Genomic DNA, 18,545 nt, shown 5'->3' on the forward strand with positions numbered 1-18,545 from the left:
TGAATATATGTATGAATAGACGATTATTACAGCAGCATGAATCATGGAATCGATCAACAAATGATTCTGAATGTCTACTAAGTACACTGTGGAGTAGGTAAACCAAATAGTGACAGAATGGTATTTTCTCCCCACTTTCCCCTCACCTTCTTCCTGAAAGGGGAGCTTTGTAAGTTAGAGACACTGTGTTAACACAAATAATGTTCTCGAGATGGGCTCTAACTGGTTGCTAAAATGAACAAGAAACAATCTGTTTGTCTTGGGTGTGTTTTATATCAATGGACCTGACGGACCCAAAGCCCCCTCCATGGTATACAGGACCCGACACCACACCCCAAGTCCTTGGAGGAGAAAATCAGACAGAGGGAATGACAGGGAGCCAGGACAGAGGGGACCTAGAGGAAGAGCTGAGGAGGAGCTTCACTCATTCCCCAGCAGCCTGAGAGTGGACTGGTGGACAAATCGACAGGCAAAGGAAAGTACCCCCACAAGGTCCCTTGTAGTGCGTGACCATTCATAAGTGAAATTTTCTTTCTGGTAATGGACTGCACTTTCACATGCTTCCTACCATGCCAGTCCTAGTTAAAGTGTTACAAGAATATCACTGAATTCAACAAACATTGATTCAACAAACATAGGCCCAAAGTGTCAGGCCCTACATAAGTTCTAGAACAAAAAAATGAACATAATAACCCCTGCCCTCAATGATCCCTGTCCAATTAGCTCCATGCTCCTTCTGTGCACTGCCCTCCTCTTGGCCCTCCACCAATCCAAATCCCACCCCACCTGCGAGAACCCCGTCCCCCAAGCCCCACCTACCCAGAGTCCCCGAGTGACACTGAGCCCACAGTGAACTCCTGTCACTTCTGAAATTTGGTTCCACTCCCACCTCTAGGTTTTATGAATATATGTCATTTCGCTAGTTAGATTTGAGCGTCCTGAGGACAAAGACCATTGTTAGAATTTTCCAGAGAAAGGCGCCTGGGTGGCTCAGTCAGTTAAGTGTCCGGCTCTCAATTTCAGCTCAGGTCATGAGCTCATCCTTCTCCAGCTCCCCACTGGACATGGAGTCTGCTTAAGTTTCTCTCTCTCCCTCCCCCTCTGCCTCTTCCCCAGTCATGGGTGCACTCGCTGTCTCTCAAAAAAAAACCTTTTTTCCAGGGAAACCACAACAGTGCTTCATATCTGACCAAGCTCAGACCAAGCCCAAGCCTTCAACTGGAGGACAATCCCTGTTGTGCCTGGCTCCATGCAGGTGCTTTATAAACTTTGTAGTAGCAAAGTCTACAATCAGCTCTCCAACATGTCGATAAGCAGTGATAATATGAAAATTGAGAGGGTAAGAATGATCATACAGAAATCAAAAAGGGTTTGACTCATGCCTTGCCTCTTCTCTCCTCTTAGGTAAAACAAAATCATGCCAAGTTTTCTCACTCCTGCCTGGAGGCTGCCAGAGAGGACTTCCTTGTTAATCTTCCCCACAGCCCTCACAAATATCACCCAGCATTCAAGCCCAGCCTCTCCTCTTTCTTTGAGCACATTTCCTAATGTCTCTGAAAGGAGTCAAGTTTAGTAAGTGCTGATGTTCCGTAACTAATGGTTACTCTAAGTAGTATTACTTTCTTCCCTCCTTGGGCTGTTTCCAAACAAGGTCTGGAGTCAAGAACCCCAAGGGCCTGGGCAAACACCCTTTAAGGGCTCCTTCCCTCCTGTGGTTCCTGTTTCTCAAACCCTCTTGGACCTGAAGCCCTGGGGATCTTCCACCAACACAGTTCCCTATACTTCAGGCTGCAACAACTAAGCCACAGCCACCTTCCTGATAAACTTCAAGGAGGCCCAGTTTGACCACTGCTTCAGGGCCAATGTTTTGAGCAGGGGAGAAATAACCTCGCCTCTAGTCACCTCTACTTCCCACCTTACTTCTGTGGCCACAGACATGGGAGGGAATTGCAAACACAGTAAAGACAGACAACTTCTCGAGCAACACTACTGTTGTGTGTACTGTGCCAAGGCTGGAGGCCCGGGGGACAGAGGGGAAACAGACCATGTCATCCTCTTTTCTGGCAACCCTTAGTATTCGCTTTCCTGGCAGATAGTAAGCTAGAAAGCACTGCCGAAAGATATAAGGAAATTCAAAGAACAAAAAGACCCGGGGAAGAAATCATAACATACTAGGGAGTAGGGAGGCGGGAAGGGAACCAGTATTGCAGCCAAGTTATCAGTCACCTTCTTGTGTTCTTAAGAATGCTTCATTTCTTTTGTTTGCCCAGTTTTTCCTCCCAGATTCCTGTAAACCTGTTACCTAACAAGGTCAGCGTCACTTAGGTGTTCTCACCCTCTAATGGGAACACTGGCCAGGGATTAAAGCCCAGACCGCCATCCTAAGAAGTCCGGGAGCCTCCAACTGGGAACCTTCCACACTTTCTTCAGGCGACCTTACAGCAGCACCAACAATCGCAATGAGAATTCTAATCTCTTCCCTCCTTCTGTTGCTGCCACTAATGCTGATGCCTATGGTCTCTAGCAGCCGAAATCCAGGTAATAAGATTAATTTTCTATAAAGGGGAAACGGGGGGGTGGGGGGTGGGGGAATGTGGCAAAATAGAGAAGAAAATGTGGCCAAAAAACCAAAACAAAACATGCATTAAAATGTAGCCCCTTCCAGGGGCACCTGGGTGGCTCAGTCAGTTAAGCACCCGACTTTGGCTCAGGTCATGATCTCACGGTTCCTGAGTTCGAGCCCCACATCGGGCTCTGTGCTAATAGCTCGGAGCCTGGAGCCTGCTTTGGATTCTGTGTCTCCCTCTCTATCTGCCCCTCCTCTGCTCACACTCTCTCCCTCTCTCTGTCTCTCAAAAATAAATAAACATTAAAAAATTTTTTTAAAAATGTAGCCCCTTCCAGCCATAGGGATTTGGGGCAAGTTAGCCTCCTCATCTACAAACAGGAGAAAACTATACTTACATCCAAAGAGTATTGTGATAGTGAAATGAGAGAGTATCAAAATGTCTGAACTGTAGCTAGCAAAATATATACATGTTGGCTCAATAAAGATTTGCTCCCTGGGACACCTGGATGGCTCAGTCGGTTAAGCATCTGACTTTAGCTCAGGTCATGATCTCACGGCTCATGGGTTCAAGCCCCGCAATGGGCTCTGTGCTGACAGCTCAGAGCCTGGAGCCTGCTTTGGATTCTGTGTCTCCTCTCTGTCTCCCCCTCCCCCTCTCATGTTCTGTCTCTCTCTCTCTGTCAAAAATAAACATTAAAAAAAAACTTTTTTAATAAAAAATTAAAAAATAAACATAAAAAAATTAAAAGAGGGGTGTCTGAGTGAGTCGGTTGGGCATCTGACTTCAGCTCAGGTCATGATCTCGCAGCTTGTGAGTTAGAGCCCCGCGTCAGGCTCTGTGCTGACAGCTCAGAGCCTGGAGCCTGCTTTCGATTCTGTGTCTCCCTCTCTCTCTGCCCCTCCCCTGCTCATGCTCTGTTTCTGTCTCTCTCTCTCTCAAAAAATAAACATTTAAAAAATTTAAAAGATTTGTTCCCTTGCCTTCTCCCTCTAATCCCTTTCCAGAAGAGCCAGTCTTGGTGATGGTGGAGTAAAGGTGTTGAAGGCAACTGTACATTTGAGGAAGAGAGAAGTCCTTGCTTATATTCTTTTATAGTGCACCAGATATGCCACCAACAATTTTTAACGCTATTTAATGATAAAGTAATAAACTAGAAAAATCATATTACCAGACAGCATTCACATTGGAAGTTTTAGCCATACTAAGCTCATCTCTTGGGAAGCAGGTCTTAGGTTAAGGGTTCCAAATAGGCTCCAGCTTTCACTACATCTCAAGTGCCTAGCCCTTAGCAGAACAACTGTGCAGAAGAAAGCTCATCCCATATATGTTTCTACTCGAGAGAACCATCTCCCCAAAGGCTACTTTGAGAAAGATAGCTTTGCTGCATACTTATCATCAACTTGGTCCTTAAAATAAGAAGTTTACCTCAGTCCACCCCAATTTCAAACTTTCCCTCCCTTGTAGAGAGAGCTCTCTGGAAGGTGCTGGGCCCATAGCATCAGGGCCTAGACCACCAGTCTGGAAGGGAAGGCTTTTCCATCATTGCAACAGACACCAAGGTTAGAGTCCTCAGCCTTGATTCAAAGCTCTAACCACAACCTGCCTTTCCCAATCCACCCCTCCACTCACTAACAAGTACTCTAGGCTCCACCTAAACTAGACTGTTGGCTGTTCCCTGAACAGCTCTTATGCCTTCCTACTAGTTTGACTTTGTTCATACTCTTAGCTCAGAATCCACCTCCTCCTCACGGCCTCCCTGATTCCTCTCAAGACCAGATGTGAGCTCTCTGTCCTGTGAATGTGCCTGGCCTAAACTTGACTCTCTCTTTGCACTTGCCACATACCGTCTTATACTGAAGGTGTTGCTGTGCCTTTCCTACCTTCACCCCCCTGCCCTTCTAGACTGTAACCTCCTTGGTGGCACAATCTGGTATATTGTCTCCATATCCGTCACACTATCCAGCATAATATTTAGTAAATATTTGCTAAGTGAAAGAATAAAATGCTCATGGGGCACCTAGCTGTCTCGGTCAGAGGAGCATGCAACTCTTGATCTCAAGGTCATGAGCTTAAACCCCGCATTGGATATAGAGATTACTTAAATAAATAAAACATAAAAACAAAAAAAGAATAAAATGCTCAGGTTTCTAAGTTCAAAGTGTTGCCTTTAAAGACTCTACACCTGGATTTGATAGCAGCTCTGTTGACATTTGGGGCTGGACAGCGCTTTAGGGCAGGGTGTTATTTTGTGTTGTAGGGTGTAGAACGTATGTGCATTGTAAGATGTTCGGGTAGCATCTGTGTGGTCTCTACCAACTATATGACAATAGCAGCCTCTTCACCTCTGTCCCCAATTAAGACAGCCAGAGTTAACTCCAGACATTGCCGATTGTCCCCTGGAGGGGAAAACTACTCCCCAGCTGAGAGTGCTGCTCTCAGCAATAGTTGCTCTATAGCAATAGTTCTCAAACCTGGCTACGCGTTCAGACTTACCTGGACCTGTAAACTCAGCCTTGAAGCCCAGAGAACCTAGATCTGAATCCTGGCTCCACCACTTATTTTGAACCCTAGACAAGCTGCTTCGCTTTCTGGAGCCTGTTTTATCATCTTAAAAGGAGTAAAATGCTACTTATAATATATCATTGTTGTGAATATTATCTGTAATGTGTACCTAGCAAGGATTCAATAAATGGACTGAGTAAAATTCCTACAGTAGCTCCTAAAGCACAATGGCAATGAATTTGGGGAAAGTTTTCTGTGCCACCAGGTGGTGCTATTACAGACACATCCGGCTCAAATTCGTGTAACCCTGCCAAGGAGTTTTGCAGCACCCAAGTCTGGCTAGAAGAAATGACACCCCCCCCCCCACCTTCCCCTGCCAAAAAAATTCTCAAAATAAAATCTGATCTTACTTTATCTCAAAATAACCACATACATGTACAGTGTGTTTTTCACAGAAAGGGAGGAGAACAGATAAGAATATATGAAAATGTTAGGAAACAAATCACTTATAATAATAGATTAATTACTCACAATATCATTATTAACTATAAAATTACCTACAATAATAGCCAAAATGTATTAAGCAATCCTATGTGGCAGGTAATATTTAAACACTTCACACACATTGCCTCATTGTGTCCTCACAGAAATCTAATATATTTTTTAATTAATGTTTCATTTTTCAGACTTAAAAAAATAGATAAAAATAATCAGAGTTCCAATATATGCTTCATCCAGTTTTTTTTCAAATAACATCTTACAACACCATAATATGATGATCAAAACCAGGAAATAGGCATTGATATAATACTATTAACTAATGTACTAATATTTAGATTTTGCTAATCATCCCATTAATGTCTCTTTTTGGTCCAATCCAGGATGCTACACTAAATAAAGTTATCACATCTCCTTTGATTTCCCCCAAACTACGGTAGTTTCTCAGCCTTCCTTGTCTTTCATGATTTTGACAGTTTTAGAGTACTGGTCAGTTATTTTGTAGAAAGTCCCTCAAGTTGGGTTTGCTTGATGTTTCTTCTTGATTAAATTCAGATTATGCATTTCTGGTAAGAATACCACAAAAGTAATGTGTGCCTTCTCCATGCATCACAGCAGACGGCCCGTAATACTGAATTCCCAACTACTGATGTTAATTTTGAACACTTGGTTAAGGTGGTGTCTGCCAGGTTTCTCTAGTGTAAAATTACTGGTTTTCCCACTGTAATTAATAAGTATCTTGTGGAGAGATACTTTAAGACTATGCAAATAGCCTGTTTCTTCTCATCATACTTTTGCCCATTAATTTTTAAAATCCATTGAGGATTCCCACCCACCTTCAACAAGTGTTAGTATGGTATTAGCCAAATGATGATTTCCTATTTCCATCATTCCTTCCATATTTATTAACTGGAATTCTATAAGAAAAAGCTGCTCCAGGCACCTGGGTGGCTCAGTCAGTTGAGCGTCCGACTCTTGGTCTCAGCTCGGGGCTCGATCCCCATGTACCGTGAGATTCTCTCCCTGCTTGAGATTCTGTCCCTCTCTCTCTCTCAAAATAAATAAACTTAAAAAAAAAAAAAAAAGCTGTTCCTTCTCTCCCATTTATTTATTGAATTTTTAATTTATTTTTTAATGTTTATACATTTTTGAGAGACAGTGGGGGAGGGGCGAGACAGAGGGAGACAGAGGATCCAAAGTGGGTCTGTGCTGACAGCTGAGAGCCCAATGCAAGGCTCGAACTCACTAACCATGAGATCATGACATGAGCCAAGTCAGAGGCTTAACTGACTGAGCCACCCAGGCACCCCTTGAATTATTTATTTATATGAGTAAAGACTCATGGACATTTATGGATTATAACCCATTGCTACCATTATTTATTGTGTTGTTCATATTGTCTCAAAATTGACCATTGAGACCTCCTTCAAGCAGGCTTCTGTGTCTTTTTGACATATCATTTTTTAGCAGTTCTGGACTTTCTGATACCACAAGATGTTCCAGGCTTATCTTGTACTTCCCTGGCCCGCCTTGGAATCAGCCATTTCTCCAAGGAGCCCTGGTTCCTTTCATTGGAGAATAGTCCTCACAAACCATGAGTACTAAAGTATTGCCCATGGCTACTAGGTGCGAGTGCTTCTAGGCCCTCTAGTGGACAAAGTTAGGAAACAGATGCATGCATACACACACAAATGGACTATTATAAATCCCGTTTTACAAATTAGGTAAATGGGACATAGGAGTTATGCAATTTATCCAAAATAATAAAGCTAATATGTAGTGGAACTGGGAAGTCAAAATAATGACAGATCTACCACCAAGTCCTAACAAGTGTAATAAGTAACTTCTTTTCACATACAGGTCACCAGAAAACAACAAACCTAACATTCTAGCATAGACACTCTTTGGGACTCAGTGATAGAAGTCCACAATAATAACCACCACAATAATCGTCATATACTGAACACCTACTTGGGCACTGGGCATCGAGCACCACTAGTAGCTCATTTATTCCTAACTCTGCAAGATGGACACAATGATCCTCATTTTACAAGCCAGAGAACCAAAGATCAAAGAAGCTAAGTGACAGAGAAAGTTGTTGATCCCAGATCATGTAAAATTGATGCTTATTCACCTATATCAGTATTTGCCAAAATTGATTTTAGGTAGGGCATAAATTAGCTTTTACTTTAATAGTTACACGTTTATGTTAATGCATGTTAGAAAAAAATCTACATATGTACCAAACCCATAACCTCACAGATAATACTGCATAGGATGAAGCTGTTTTGTAAATTAAATGTACTTAAAGAAAAAGTATGAGGCAAATAACAGTAGAGGTGGTACAAGCTACAGCAAAAATTATAAAGGTGATCCAGAAATGTCTGAGGTTTGGGAGACATAATACTATAGTAACATGCAGCTTCATTTTAAGTCACACCGTGGAATTAGGATTCTAAAGGCTGCAGAAAGAACAACAGACTAAGAAACTTGGACCTGGGTTTTAGCTTCAGATGTATCCCCATTACCTTTGTGAACTTGGGCATTCCATTTGTTCTCTCTGGACCTCAGTTTTCTCAACTGAAAAAAAAAAAGGCAGACAGTGATTTAGTTAATTCATGAAGCCCTTTTAAAAGCAACTTAGGGGGCGCCTGGGTGGCGCAGTCGGTTGAGCGTCCGACTTCAGCCAGGTCACGATCTCGCGGTCCGTGAGTTCGAGCCCCGCGTCAGGCTCTGGGCTGATGGCTCAGAGCCTGGAGCCTGTTTCCGATTCTGTGTCTCCCTCTCTCTCTGCCCCTCCCCCGTTCATGCTCTGTCTCTCTCTGTCCCCAAAAAATAAATAAACGTTTAAAAAAAATTTTTTTTTAAATAAAATAAAAAAAAATAAAAGCAACTTAGTAATAATATCAGGCAACATAAAACTGTTCTTAACTCTTGACCCAGTAATTCCACTTTGGGAAATCTTGCCCAAGACAATAATCTAACATTTGGAAAACAGTAACAAACAGGAAGAATTTATCAATATCCAAAAATAAACAATCTGAATATTCAGCAATGGACAAACAGTTAAATAATGTGGAGCACACACACTAGTTGGGAATGTTATGCAGTCATTAAAAATGTCTGTTATGGGGGCCCCTGGGTGGCTCAGTTAGTTAAGCATCCGACTTTGGCTCAGGTCATGATCTCACAGTTCATGGGTTCGAGCCCTGCATTGGGCTCTGTGGTGACAGCTGGGAGCCTGGAACCTGCTTCGGATTCTGTGTCTCCCTCTCTCTGTTCCTCCCCTGCTCACACTCTGTCTCTCTCTCTCTCTCTCTCTCTCTCAAAAATAAATAAACATTAAGAAAAATTTTTTTAATGTCTGTTATGGGGGTGCCTGGATGGCTCAGTCAGTGGAGCATGTGACTCCTGATCTCGGGGTCACGAGTTCGAGCCCCACGTTGGGTGTAGAGACTACTTTTTAAAAAAGTGAATAAAAATGTCCATTATGGAGATGACATAGCAACATGCTTATAAGATGAACCAAAAAAAAAAAACCCAAAAAAAAACGTGTTCACATACTATGGTTATCACTGTATAAAGAAAATCATATATAGGAAACACACCAAAATACACCCAGATGATAAAAGTAAAGATTTCTTTATTTGTACCTTCCAAATCATCTCTAAAATAGGTATATTACATTTAAGGTAGAAAAACTTCTCAATAAAGGGATCCAACTAAATAATCTCCAAAATTCCTTCTGACTCTAATATTCTGTGGCTTTCCTCTGCAACTACAAGTAAAGGTCACATGAGAGTAAAATACTAGAAAAGTTTAGATGGCAGGGGCTATGTTTGCTTGTTTAAATTATTTTAACAGCACTCAAAACAGAACATGAGAACATTTGAAAACTAGCACGTGGGGAAATGATGCAACACCTTCCATCTGTGTGGCAGAAAGGGCACAAGTCTGGGAAAGAGACCTGGATTGAACCAGATGATCTCTGAGGGCCCTCTCTAGACAACTTGTTCATTCACTCATTAACAAACATTTACCAAGTGCCTACCATCTGTCAGCTGTATGTAGCTGAATGACTACTGAGCCACTGGTTCAGAGTCTGGTGTCAGAGAAAGATTTTTAGTTTGCTAGGGCAACCATAACAAAATGGCACAGAATGGGTGGCTTAAACAACAGAAATTTATTTCCTCACAGTTCTGGAGACCAGAAGTCCAAGATCAAGATGTCAACAAGTTTAGTTTCTTTTGAGGCCTTTTTTCTTGCTCACAGATGGCCACCCTCTTGCTATACCCTCACATGATCTTTCCTCTGTGCACATATATCTCTGGTGTCTCTTTGCCCAAATCTCTTCTTCTTGTAAGGACTCCAGTCGGACTGAATTATGACCCATCCTAATGACCTCATTTTAACTCAATCATCTCTAAAGACCCTGTCTTCAAATACAGTCATACTGAGGTATGTACCAGGAGTTAGGGTTTCAACATGAATTGGGTGGGGGTGTGTGGACACGATTCAGTCCACAACAGATTTCAAACAACAAACTATATTGTATAACTGTGCATTAAGAGAGCTGCATTCAGATACAACGGGGAACCATGTGAAGGCATAATTAATTCTTATAGGAAATATCAGAAACTACTGTACAGACAAGCATCATCCGGGCCCAGTTCTAGCTCCAGAATCTCAAGTCTACAATCCACCATCCTTGATAGTCATAAAAGTATTTTAAGTATCACAAAATTGGAGTAAGACAGCATCAGGTGATAAGACAAACTTGACTAGAGGCCAAAAGAGTAATGGATTTGTTCCAGAGGCACAAAGGTAAATACCATCCTCTTATAGCTGAACTGGGATTATGGATTCAAATACAGGGAACTTAAAGGTCAGGTGAAGATCCCAACTAGTTTATATAATAATCTGCTCTTTGTTCTCATTCCTTAAGTCATGAGAATTTTAATGCATGTTGGGGTGGGGAGTATATTGTCAGGTCTTAATTAAACGCCCACCTTTTGTCCTTTTTTCCATCCAGAAGCCATTCTTTTTCCACCTACCTCCAGCTAAGCTTTCCAGATTTTATTTTATTTTTTTTAAATTTTTTTTAACGTTTATTTATTTTTGAGACAGAGAGAGACAGAGCATGAACAGGGGAGGGGCAGAGAGAGAGGGAGACACAGAATCTGAAACAGGCTCCAGGCTCTGAGCTGTCAGCACAGAGCCCAACGTGGGGCTAGAACTCACGGACGGTGAGATCATGACCTGAGCCGAAGTCGGACGCTTAACCGACCAAGCCACCCAGGCGCCCCGCTTTCCAGATTTTAAACCTCATTTCCTTATCCATTTAAAATAGTCATCTCTCGAAGTACCCTAGGATCCCTGACTAAAAAGGAAGGGAAAAACTCCACTAGGTAGCACAATGCTGGGGGAGCATTTCTGTTGGTCCCTTCCCTTTCCAGTGCCTGGAAGTGACCAGTTTCCTTCCACCAGGGGTCGCCAGAGGCCATCGGGACCAACGCCAGGCTCCTAGGAGGTGGCTCCAAGAAGGCAGCCAAGAATGTGAGTGCAAAGGTCAGTATCAACAATAGCAGTATACAGGTCACAATCCAGCTCTCCCCTGAGTCCCCCTGACGCCAATGCAGATATCTTCTAGGATGACTTCACCCACTGCCCTCTCCACCAGCCCACCGCATGCAGCACCAACTCTTGTCTTCTTGAGTCTCAGGCAAGAGCTGAACCCCCAAGGTTCAGGGGGAGCTGGCTGAATCTCTGGCTGCCACTTCCCCCTTACGCTTTTCCCCAAGAACCCAGGGCTGCCTTCCAAAAATTTCCTGGATCTTGTTTTCAACCTTGTTATATTCATAAATAAGACTGAAATTAGGCAAAATGCTTGGCCAAGGCAGACACCTAGATCTTTTCTTCACTTTTTGGTCTCCTTAATGATATCCTCATGCCTCCTCCAAACCTGCCATCAAATTCTTGCCAATACAGGTCAGGCAAAACAAGTCAGAAATCCTGGTGTTCACGTAAATGGGTATCTCTACAGTTCTGTGTTGACTCTTTTCCCTGCCCCCACTGCAGTGTAATAAACTGGAAGGCAAGAAAGATGGCAAGTAAAGCCCTGCCCTACTCCCTACTCTGAAACACATTAATCTTCCCGTCTAAGCAGCAACCCTGTTATTTCAGACTGGTTCCTGAGAGCTCCTAAAAGAAAACTCATGACAGTGCCCGGGCTGCCAAAGAAGCAGTGTCCCTGTGACCATTTCAAGGGCAGTGTGAAGAAAACCAGTAAGTTTCAAAAGAATGACCTTCCTTAAACGAGGGTCACTGTGGAATCAACTAGAGCCGAAGCAGGGGTTGAGAACAGACAAGAGAAGTGAAATGAAGACCAAGATAATCACACCTCTCAGTCCTTTCTACTCAATGTCAACTCGTGGGGAAATAGGAAGAGGAAGGAAAGCAGGATACAATTTTCCTAATACTAGAAAGTTTCAAACAAATTCTTACATTTTGGAAGCCCACTGCCTATCAAAGTGGAAGGAGATGGGGCTATTGGAGACCTGGCCATTGATCACTGATCTCTGAAGATGACACCAGTGTCAGTGTCAAACAGAACTTGATTCCTCCCTTGAGCAGTTTTTAAATGTCATATTAAAAGTAAATTAGCGAATTAAACTGATTAGTATTATGATATTATTAAGAATGAGAGAAATCAGCATCCTTATCACTGCAGGTAAAAGTCAAATACAACTTGGTAGTATCTACCAAAAATTGAAATGTGTGTACCTTTTAACCCAGTAATCTCACTTCAAGAAATCTCCAGCATAGAATACTAGCATGGATACTCAAAGATATACACACAATATTAATTAGAGCAGTATTTGTATTGACAAACTGATGGAAATAAAAAATATTCATCAAAAGAAAACTGGGCAATTCAGTAGTTGTCAAAAACAATGAGTTAAATTGTTATGTGTTGATCAGAAAGATAACCACAATATATATAAAGTGAAAAAGAGATATTCCCTACTTCACATGCTTCACGAAAATAAGTTTTAAGTACATTAAAGATATAAATTTCAGTAGCAAATTTACAAGGGAATATGAGAGAATATATTCATGATCTTGGGGTATGAAAGGATAAGCCATAAAAGAAAGGATCAATAAATCTGATTTCACTGAAATTAAGAAATTCTGGTCATCAAAAGAATGAAATGACAATCTAAAAGTAGACAATATCTGCAGCATATAAAACTGACAAAGGGATTAATATGCAGAATATATAAAGAATTCTGACAGACCAAGGAAAGGAAGTCAGGCAACACTACAGAAAAATAGGCAAAATATTTGAATAGGCATTTCAGAGACAGGGAAATCTGGTAATTGGAAAAATGCAAATTAAAACCAAACAGATGTCACTATACATCATCAGATTGGCAAAAATTTTAAAGTCCTACAATACCAAGTATTGGCAAAGAGTAGGACAGAGAAATTCTCATATCCTGCTAATGGGAATGATTAATTGATAAATCACTTTGAAAAAGTGCTGGCAGTTATCTACTAAAGTTTAAGTTCTTTGACCAAGAAATTCCACTCCTAGGTATATGCTCAAAAGGAATGTACTCTTTTTCTTTTCAATTTTTTTTTACATTTATTTATTTTTGAGACACAGAAAGAGAGCACAAGTGGGGGAGGGGCAGAGAGAGAATGAGACACAGAATCCAACAGGCTCCAGGCTCTGAGCTGTCAGCACAGAGCCCGATGTGGGGCTCGAACCCACAAACTGTGAGATCATGACCTGAGCCGAAGTCAGATACTTAACTGACTGAGCCACCCAGGCGCCCCAAAAGGAATGTATTCTTATATACACCAGGATATATGTACAAGAATTTCATAGTAGCATTGCTCATAACTACCCCAAACCAAAAACTAACCAATGGGGGCGTCTGGGTGGCTCAGTTGGTTAAGCTTCCGACTCTTGATCTGAGCTCAGGTCTTGATCTCAAGGTTTTGAGTTCAATCCCGCGTTGGGCGTCACACCGGGTGTGAAGCCTACTTAAAAAAAAAAAAAGAAACTGACCAACAAATAAATGGTGGTATATTCAAATATCATATATCAGTGAAAATGAACACATAACAATGTAAATGAATCTTACAAATGCAACATTGAGTGAAAAATTTTTTAAAAAGACACAAGACTTCAACTCAGGTCATGATCTCATGATTCGTGGGTTCAAGCCCCGCGTCAGGCTCTGTGCTGACAGCTCAGAGCCTGGAGCCTGCTTCAGATTCTGTGTCTCCCTCTCTCTCTGCCCCTCCCCTGCTCACACTCTGTCTCTCTCTGTCTCCCAAAAATAAATTTTTTAAAAATGTTTAAAAAAATAGGCAAAATTAAACAGAATTATTTAGGAATACATAATTAGGCAGTAAAACAAAAAAGAAAGTAAGTGTTTACTATAAAAGTCAGGATTACCTCTGTGAGGGGGAAAAGGAGGATAGAGATTAGAAAAGGAGGGGTATTGCTGGCAATATTCTATTTCTACTCTATTTCTTAGGCCTAGATAGCAGTTTCATGGATATCTGCTTTAGAACTATTAATTCAACTGCACGTATGGGGCACCTGGGTAGCTCAGTTGGTTAAGCGTCTGACTCTTGACTTGGGCTCAGGTCATGATCTCACCATTCATGGGTTCGAGCCCCATGTCAGGCTTACACTAAGAGCATGGAGCCTTCTTGGGATTCTGTCTCCCACTCTCTCTGCCCCTCCCATACTTGCTCTCTATTTCTCTCTCTCAAAATAAATAAAAATTTAAAAAAAAGAAAAATCAAAGAAATTTTAAACAATAAACTGCACATGTAAGTTTTTATGGATTTGTATTGATGTGTATATATAACATTTTGCAATAACATATGATTTGTTAAAGGTGCAGAGCAAAGCAATATGTATAGCCTAATCTCATTTTTGGGTTTTTCTCATTTGTTTGGTTTTTGTTTTGTTTTTAATGTTTTATTTATTTTTGAGAGAGAGCCCGAACATGAGAGAGAGAGAGAGAGAGAAACAGAGAATCCCAAGTAGTCTCGGCATGGTCAGCACAGAGCCAGACAAGGAGCTTAACCTACTGAGCCACTCAGGCACCCCTCCTTTTTGTTTTTTAAAGTAAACTACTATGTTTACATACAAAAAGATATGGAAGGCTATATAGCCAACTATTAACAATAGTTAGCTCTGGGGAATGGGGAGTGAAGGATATATATTTTTTATTTTCAATTTTAATTTTTTTTTATTTTAATGTTTTCCATTGGATTAGTATCACTTTTATATCATTTTAAAATCTTTCTGGGGCGCCTGGGTGGCGCAGTCGGTTAAGCATCCGACTTCAGCCAGGTCACGATCTCGCGGTCCGTGAGTTCGAGCCCCGCGTCGGGCTCTGGGCTGATGGCTCGGAGCCTGGAGCCTGTTTCCGATTCTGTGTCTCCCTCTCTCTCTGCCCCTCCCCCGTTCATGCTCTGTCTCTCTGTCCCAAAAATAAATAAACGTTGAAAAAAAAAAAAATTTTTAAATCTTTCATAAAAATTAAATTTTTAAGGGGCGCTTGGGTGGCTCAGTCAGTTAAGCATTCAGCTTAGGCTCAGGTCATGATCTCACAGTTCGTGAGTTCAAGCCCCACATCAGGCTCTGTGCTGACAACTCAGAACCTGGAGCCTGATTCAGACTCTGTGTCTTCCTCTCTCTCTGTCCCTTCCCCACTCATGCTCTGTCTCTCTCTCTCTCTCTCTCTCTCTCTCTCAAAATTAAACAAATATTAAAAATTTTTTTGAGAAAAAAATTAAATTTTTTACATGTTTTTAACATTAGTCTTTATTTTAACCCTAGGGCACCAAAGGCACCACAGGAAACCAAACAAGCACTCCAGAGCCTGCCAGCAATTTCTCACACGATGTCAGCTGGAAAGCTTTGCTCTGCCTTTATAGGAGCCCTGAAGGCCCACTCTCCCAATGCAACTGTCTCAGTCCAGAAGGCAGTGAGTGCACCTAGACGATGTTCTCCCACTTGCAGCTCCGCCTCCTTGTCCCCACTCGTGTTTTCACAAAGCATTTTCTCCAAGATTACTGTTCTCTCTAGTGCCCTCTTCTCTTCTTAGTCTTTTCCTGTGCCCTACCGATCCCCGCCCAACGCACACCCATTCCCTGGGCTTAACCTTAATTACCTGAAAGAAACCTGGAAACCTCAGTTTCTTAGCTGATCCCAAATGACCCTAAACATAACCAGGCAAGTAGCAAACAGAAGCCAATAAATATTTTTAAATGCAATAAGTCAAATCATTTCTTTCAAATGGGGTCTGGCAGCTCATTCAATCCCCCATTTTAGCCTGTCTACTCCCAGATTCTACACACACTTCTCCCCACCACCAGTCTTACTCTCTTCCTCTCCACTGCCCAACTTTTTATTCTTTCATTCATTCAACAAACCTTTTTGGGGTAAGAGCTAGGTGGGGCCAAGAAAGCAGGTATAGCAGGGCACCTGGGTGACTCTGTCAGCTAAGGGTCCGACTCTTGATTTCAGCTCAGGTCATGATCTCACAGTTCGTGAGTTTAAGCCCCACGTCGGGCTCTGCACTGACAGTGTGGAGCCTGCTTGGGATTCTGTGTCTCCCTCCCTCTCAGCCCCTCCCCTGCTTGCTCTCTAGCTCTCTCTCAATTATAAATAAACACTTTTAAAAAAGGCAGGATCTACTACAAAGCTGTAATCATCAAGACAGCATGGTATTGGCACTAAAACAGACACATAGACCAATGGAATAGAATAGAAACCCCAGAACTAGACCCACAAAAGTATGGCCAACTAATCTTTGACAAAGCAGGAAAGAATATCCAATGGAAAAAAGACAATCTCTTTAACAAATGGTGCTGGGAGAACTGGACAGCAACATGCAGAAGACTGAAACTAGACCACTTTCTCACACCATTCACAAAAATAAACTCAAAATGGATAAAGGACCTGAATGTGAGACAAGAAACCATCAAAACCCTAGAGGAGAAAACAGGAAAAGACCTCTCTGACCTCAGCCATAGCAATTTCTTACTTGACACATCCCCAAAGGCAAGGGAATTAAAAGCAAAAACGAACTATTGGGACCTCATGAAGATAAAAATCTTCTGCACAGCAAAGGAAACAATCAACAAAACTAAAAGGCAACCAACGGAATGGGAAAAGATATTTGCAAATGACATATCGGACAAAGGGCTAGTATCCAAAATCTATAAAGAGCTCACCAAACTCCACATCCAAAGAACAAATAATCCAGTGAAGAAATGGGCAGAAAACATGAATAGACACTTCTCTAAAGAAGACATCCAGATGGCCAACAGGAACATGAAAAGATGCTCAACATCGCTCCTCATCAGGAAAATACAAATCAAAACCACACTCAGATATCACCTCACGCCAGTCAGAGTGGCCAAAATGAACAGATCAGGAGACTATAGATGCTGGAGAGGATGTGGAGAAACGGGAACCCTCTTGCACTGTTGGTGGGAATGCAAACTGGTGCAGCCGCTCTGGAAAACAGTGTGGAGGTTCCTCAGAAAATTAAAAATAGACGTACCCTATGACCCAGCGGTAGCACTGCTAGGAATTTACCCAAGGGATACAGGAGTACTGGTGCATAGGGGCACTTGTACCCCAATGTTTATAGCAGCACTCTCAACAATAGCCAAATTATGGAAAGAGCCTAAATGTCCATCAACTGATGAATGGATAAAGGAATTGTGGTTTATATACACAATGGAGTACTACGTGGCAATGAGAAAGAATGAAATATGGCCCTCTGTAGCAACGTGTATGGAACTGGAGAGTGTGATGCTAAGTGAAATAAGCCATACAGAGAAAGACAGATACCATATGGTTTCACTCTTATGTGGATCCTGAGAAACTTAACAGAAACCCATGGGGGAGGGGAAGAAAAAAAAAAAAAAAAAGAGGTTAGAGTGGGAGAGAGCCAAAGCATAAGAGACTCTTAAAAACTGAGAAGAAACTGAGGGTTGATGGGGGGTGGGAGGGCGGGGAGTGTGGGTGATGGGTATTGAGGAGGTCACCTTTTGGGATGAGCACTGGGTGTTGTATGGAAACCAATTTGACAATAAATTTCATATATTGAAAAAAAAAAAAAGACTTTAAAGTTTCAATAGACCTCTCCAGGTAAATAAAGTATATAAGTTATTACTATCCATAGGAGAAACCAAAGCAGAAGTACTGGGGAAAAATAACCAAATTGTCAAATTAATAAAAAATTATTTATTTTTTCAAAAAAAAAATAATAATTAAAAAAATAAAAAATAAATAAAAAATTTAAAAAAGGCAGGTATGGCAACAAATCAGACATGATCTTACAAAAGATAATATATATTAAAAAACAAGAAAAACAACCCTTGCACAGTTTCCCAGCACATAGAATGCCTTTAATATTTATGATTATTCTTATCATCAGCAGCAGCATTAATGGTCATTTTACCTTGTGAGTTTCCAGTCTAGTACAGAAAACATATACGCATAGCCATAGTTCAAAGCTAGAGACATGGTGTGGAAGATCTCAAATGCCACTGAAAAGGGCTTCAAGCTGTAAAAATGGGAGGACATCATTTTTTTTTAATATGGGAATGAACTGATCAAAGCAGTAACATAGGATGTTAAACTGGCAGCCATTTTAAAGAATGAAGAAAGAGGAAAAGATTATTACAACAGCATGAGGGTCTCCCCCATGACCCTTTCCTGAAACATCAGAAGTGTAAGGGAAAAAAAAAAAAGCACTCATCCAGAATCTGGCTTCTGTCATCTGAGTTAAAACAAAAGACTAAGTTGGGATACTTGCCTTAAGAGAAAAAAACATTTTAACTGAGTGGTAAGTGGGGCGGGGTCCTATTTATGACACAAGAGGGCAAGCCCCTCCCCTCTGGTAGGAGAGTACTGGGCACACATCC

At 41.6% G+C, this 18,545-nt stretch overlaps 1 protein-coding gene and 1 long non-coding RNA gene across 2 annotated transcripts in view; one reads left to right on the forward strand and one right to left on the reverse strand.

Annotated features, from left to right (window-relative positions):
* LOC147573624 (uncharacterized) overlaps nt 1–18,545 on the reverse strand; it is a 116,675-nt gene that overhangs the window by 95,614 nt on the left and 2,516 nt on the right. Inside the window, exon 2 of the long non-coding RNA XR_015244893.1 lies at nt 8,099–8,150. This is a non-coding gene — a long non-coding RNA (uncharacterized LOC147573624). The remainder of the gene's footprint in view (nt 1–8,098; nt 8,151–18,545) is intronic.
* Nucleotides 2,283–15,881, forward strand: CXCL17 (C-X-C motif chemokine ligand 17). The gene is made up of 4 exons (XM_025914921.2): nt 2,283–2,538; nt 11,058–11,138; nt 11,754–11,855; nt 15,442–15,881. The coding sequence occupies exons 1-4, from the start codon at nt 2,460–2,462 to the stop codon at nt 15,537–15,539; spliced, it is 360 nt and encodes a 119-aa protein (XP_025770706.1). The 5' UTR covers nt 2,283–2,459; the 3' UTR covers nt 15,540–15,881.

This window comes from Puma concolor, chromosome E2 (genome assembly GCF_028749965.1).
Source record: "Puma concolor isolate L17-30 chromosome E2, mPumCon1.1.hap2, whole genome shotgun sequence".
NCBI classification, from domain to species: domain Eukaryota; kingdom Metazoa; phylum Chordata; class Mammalia; order Carnivora; family Felidae; genus Puma; species Puma concolor.

Bases quoted from the DNA above. Each gene is read 5' to 3' on its own strand.
- CXCL17 (XM_025914921.2), top strand. From the start codon at position 2,460: ATGAGAATTCTAATCTCTTCCCTCCTTCTGTTGCTGCCACTAATGCTG. The intron at 2,539-11,057 runs GTAATAAGATTA...TCCTTCCACCAG, and splicing joins CTCTAGCAGCCGAAATCCAG to GGGTCGCCAGAGGCCATCGG. The intron at 11,139-11,753 runs GTCAGTATCAAC...CTGTTATTTCAG, and splicing joins CCAAGAATGTGAGTGCAAAG to ACTGGTTCCTGAGAGCTCCT.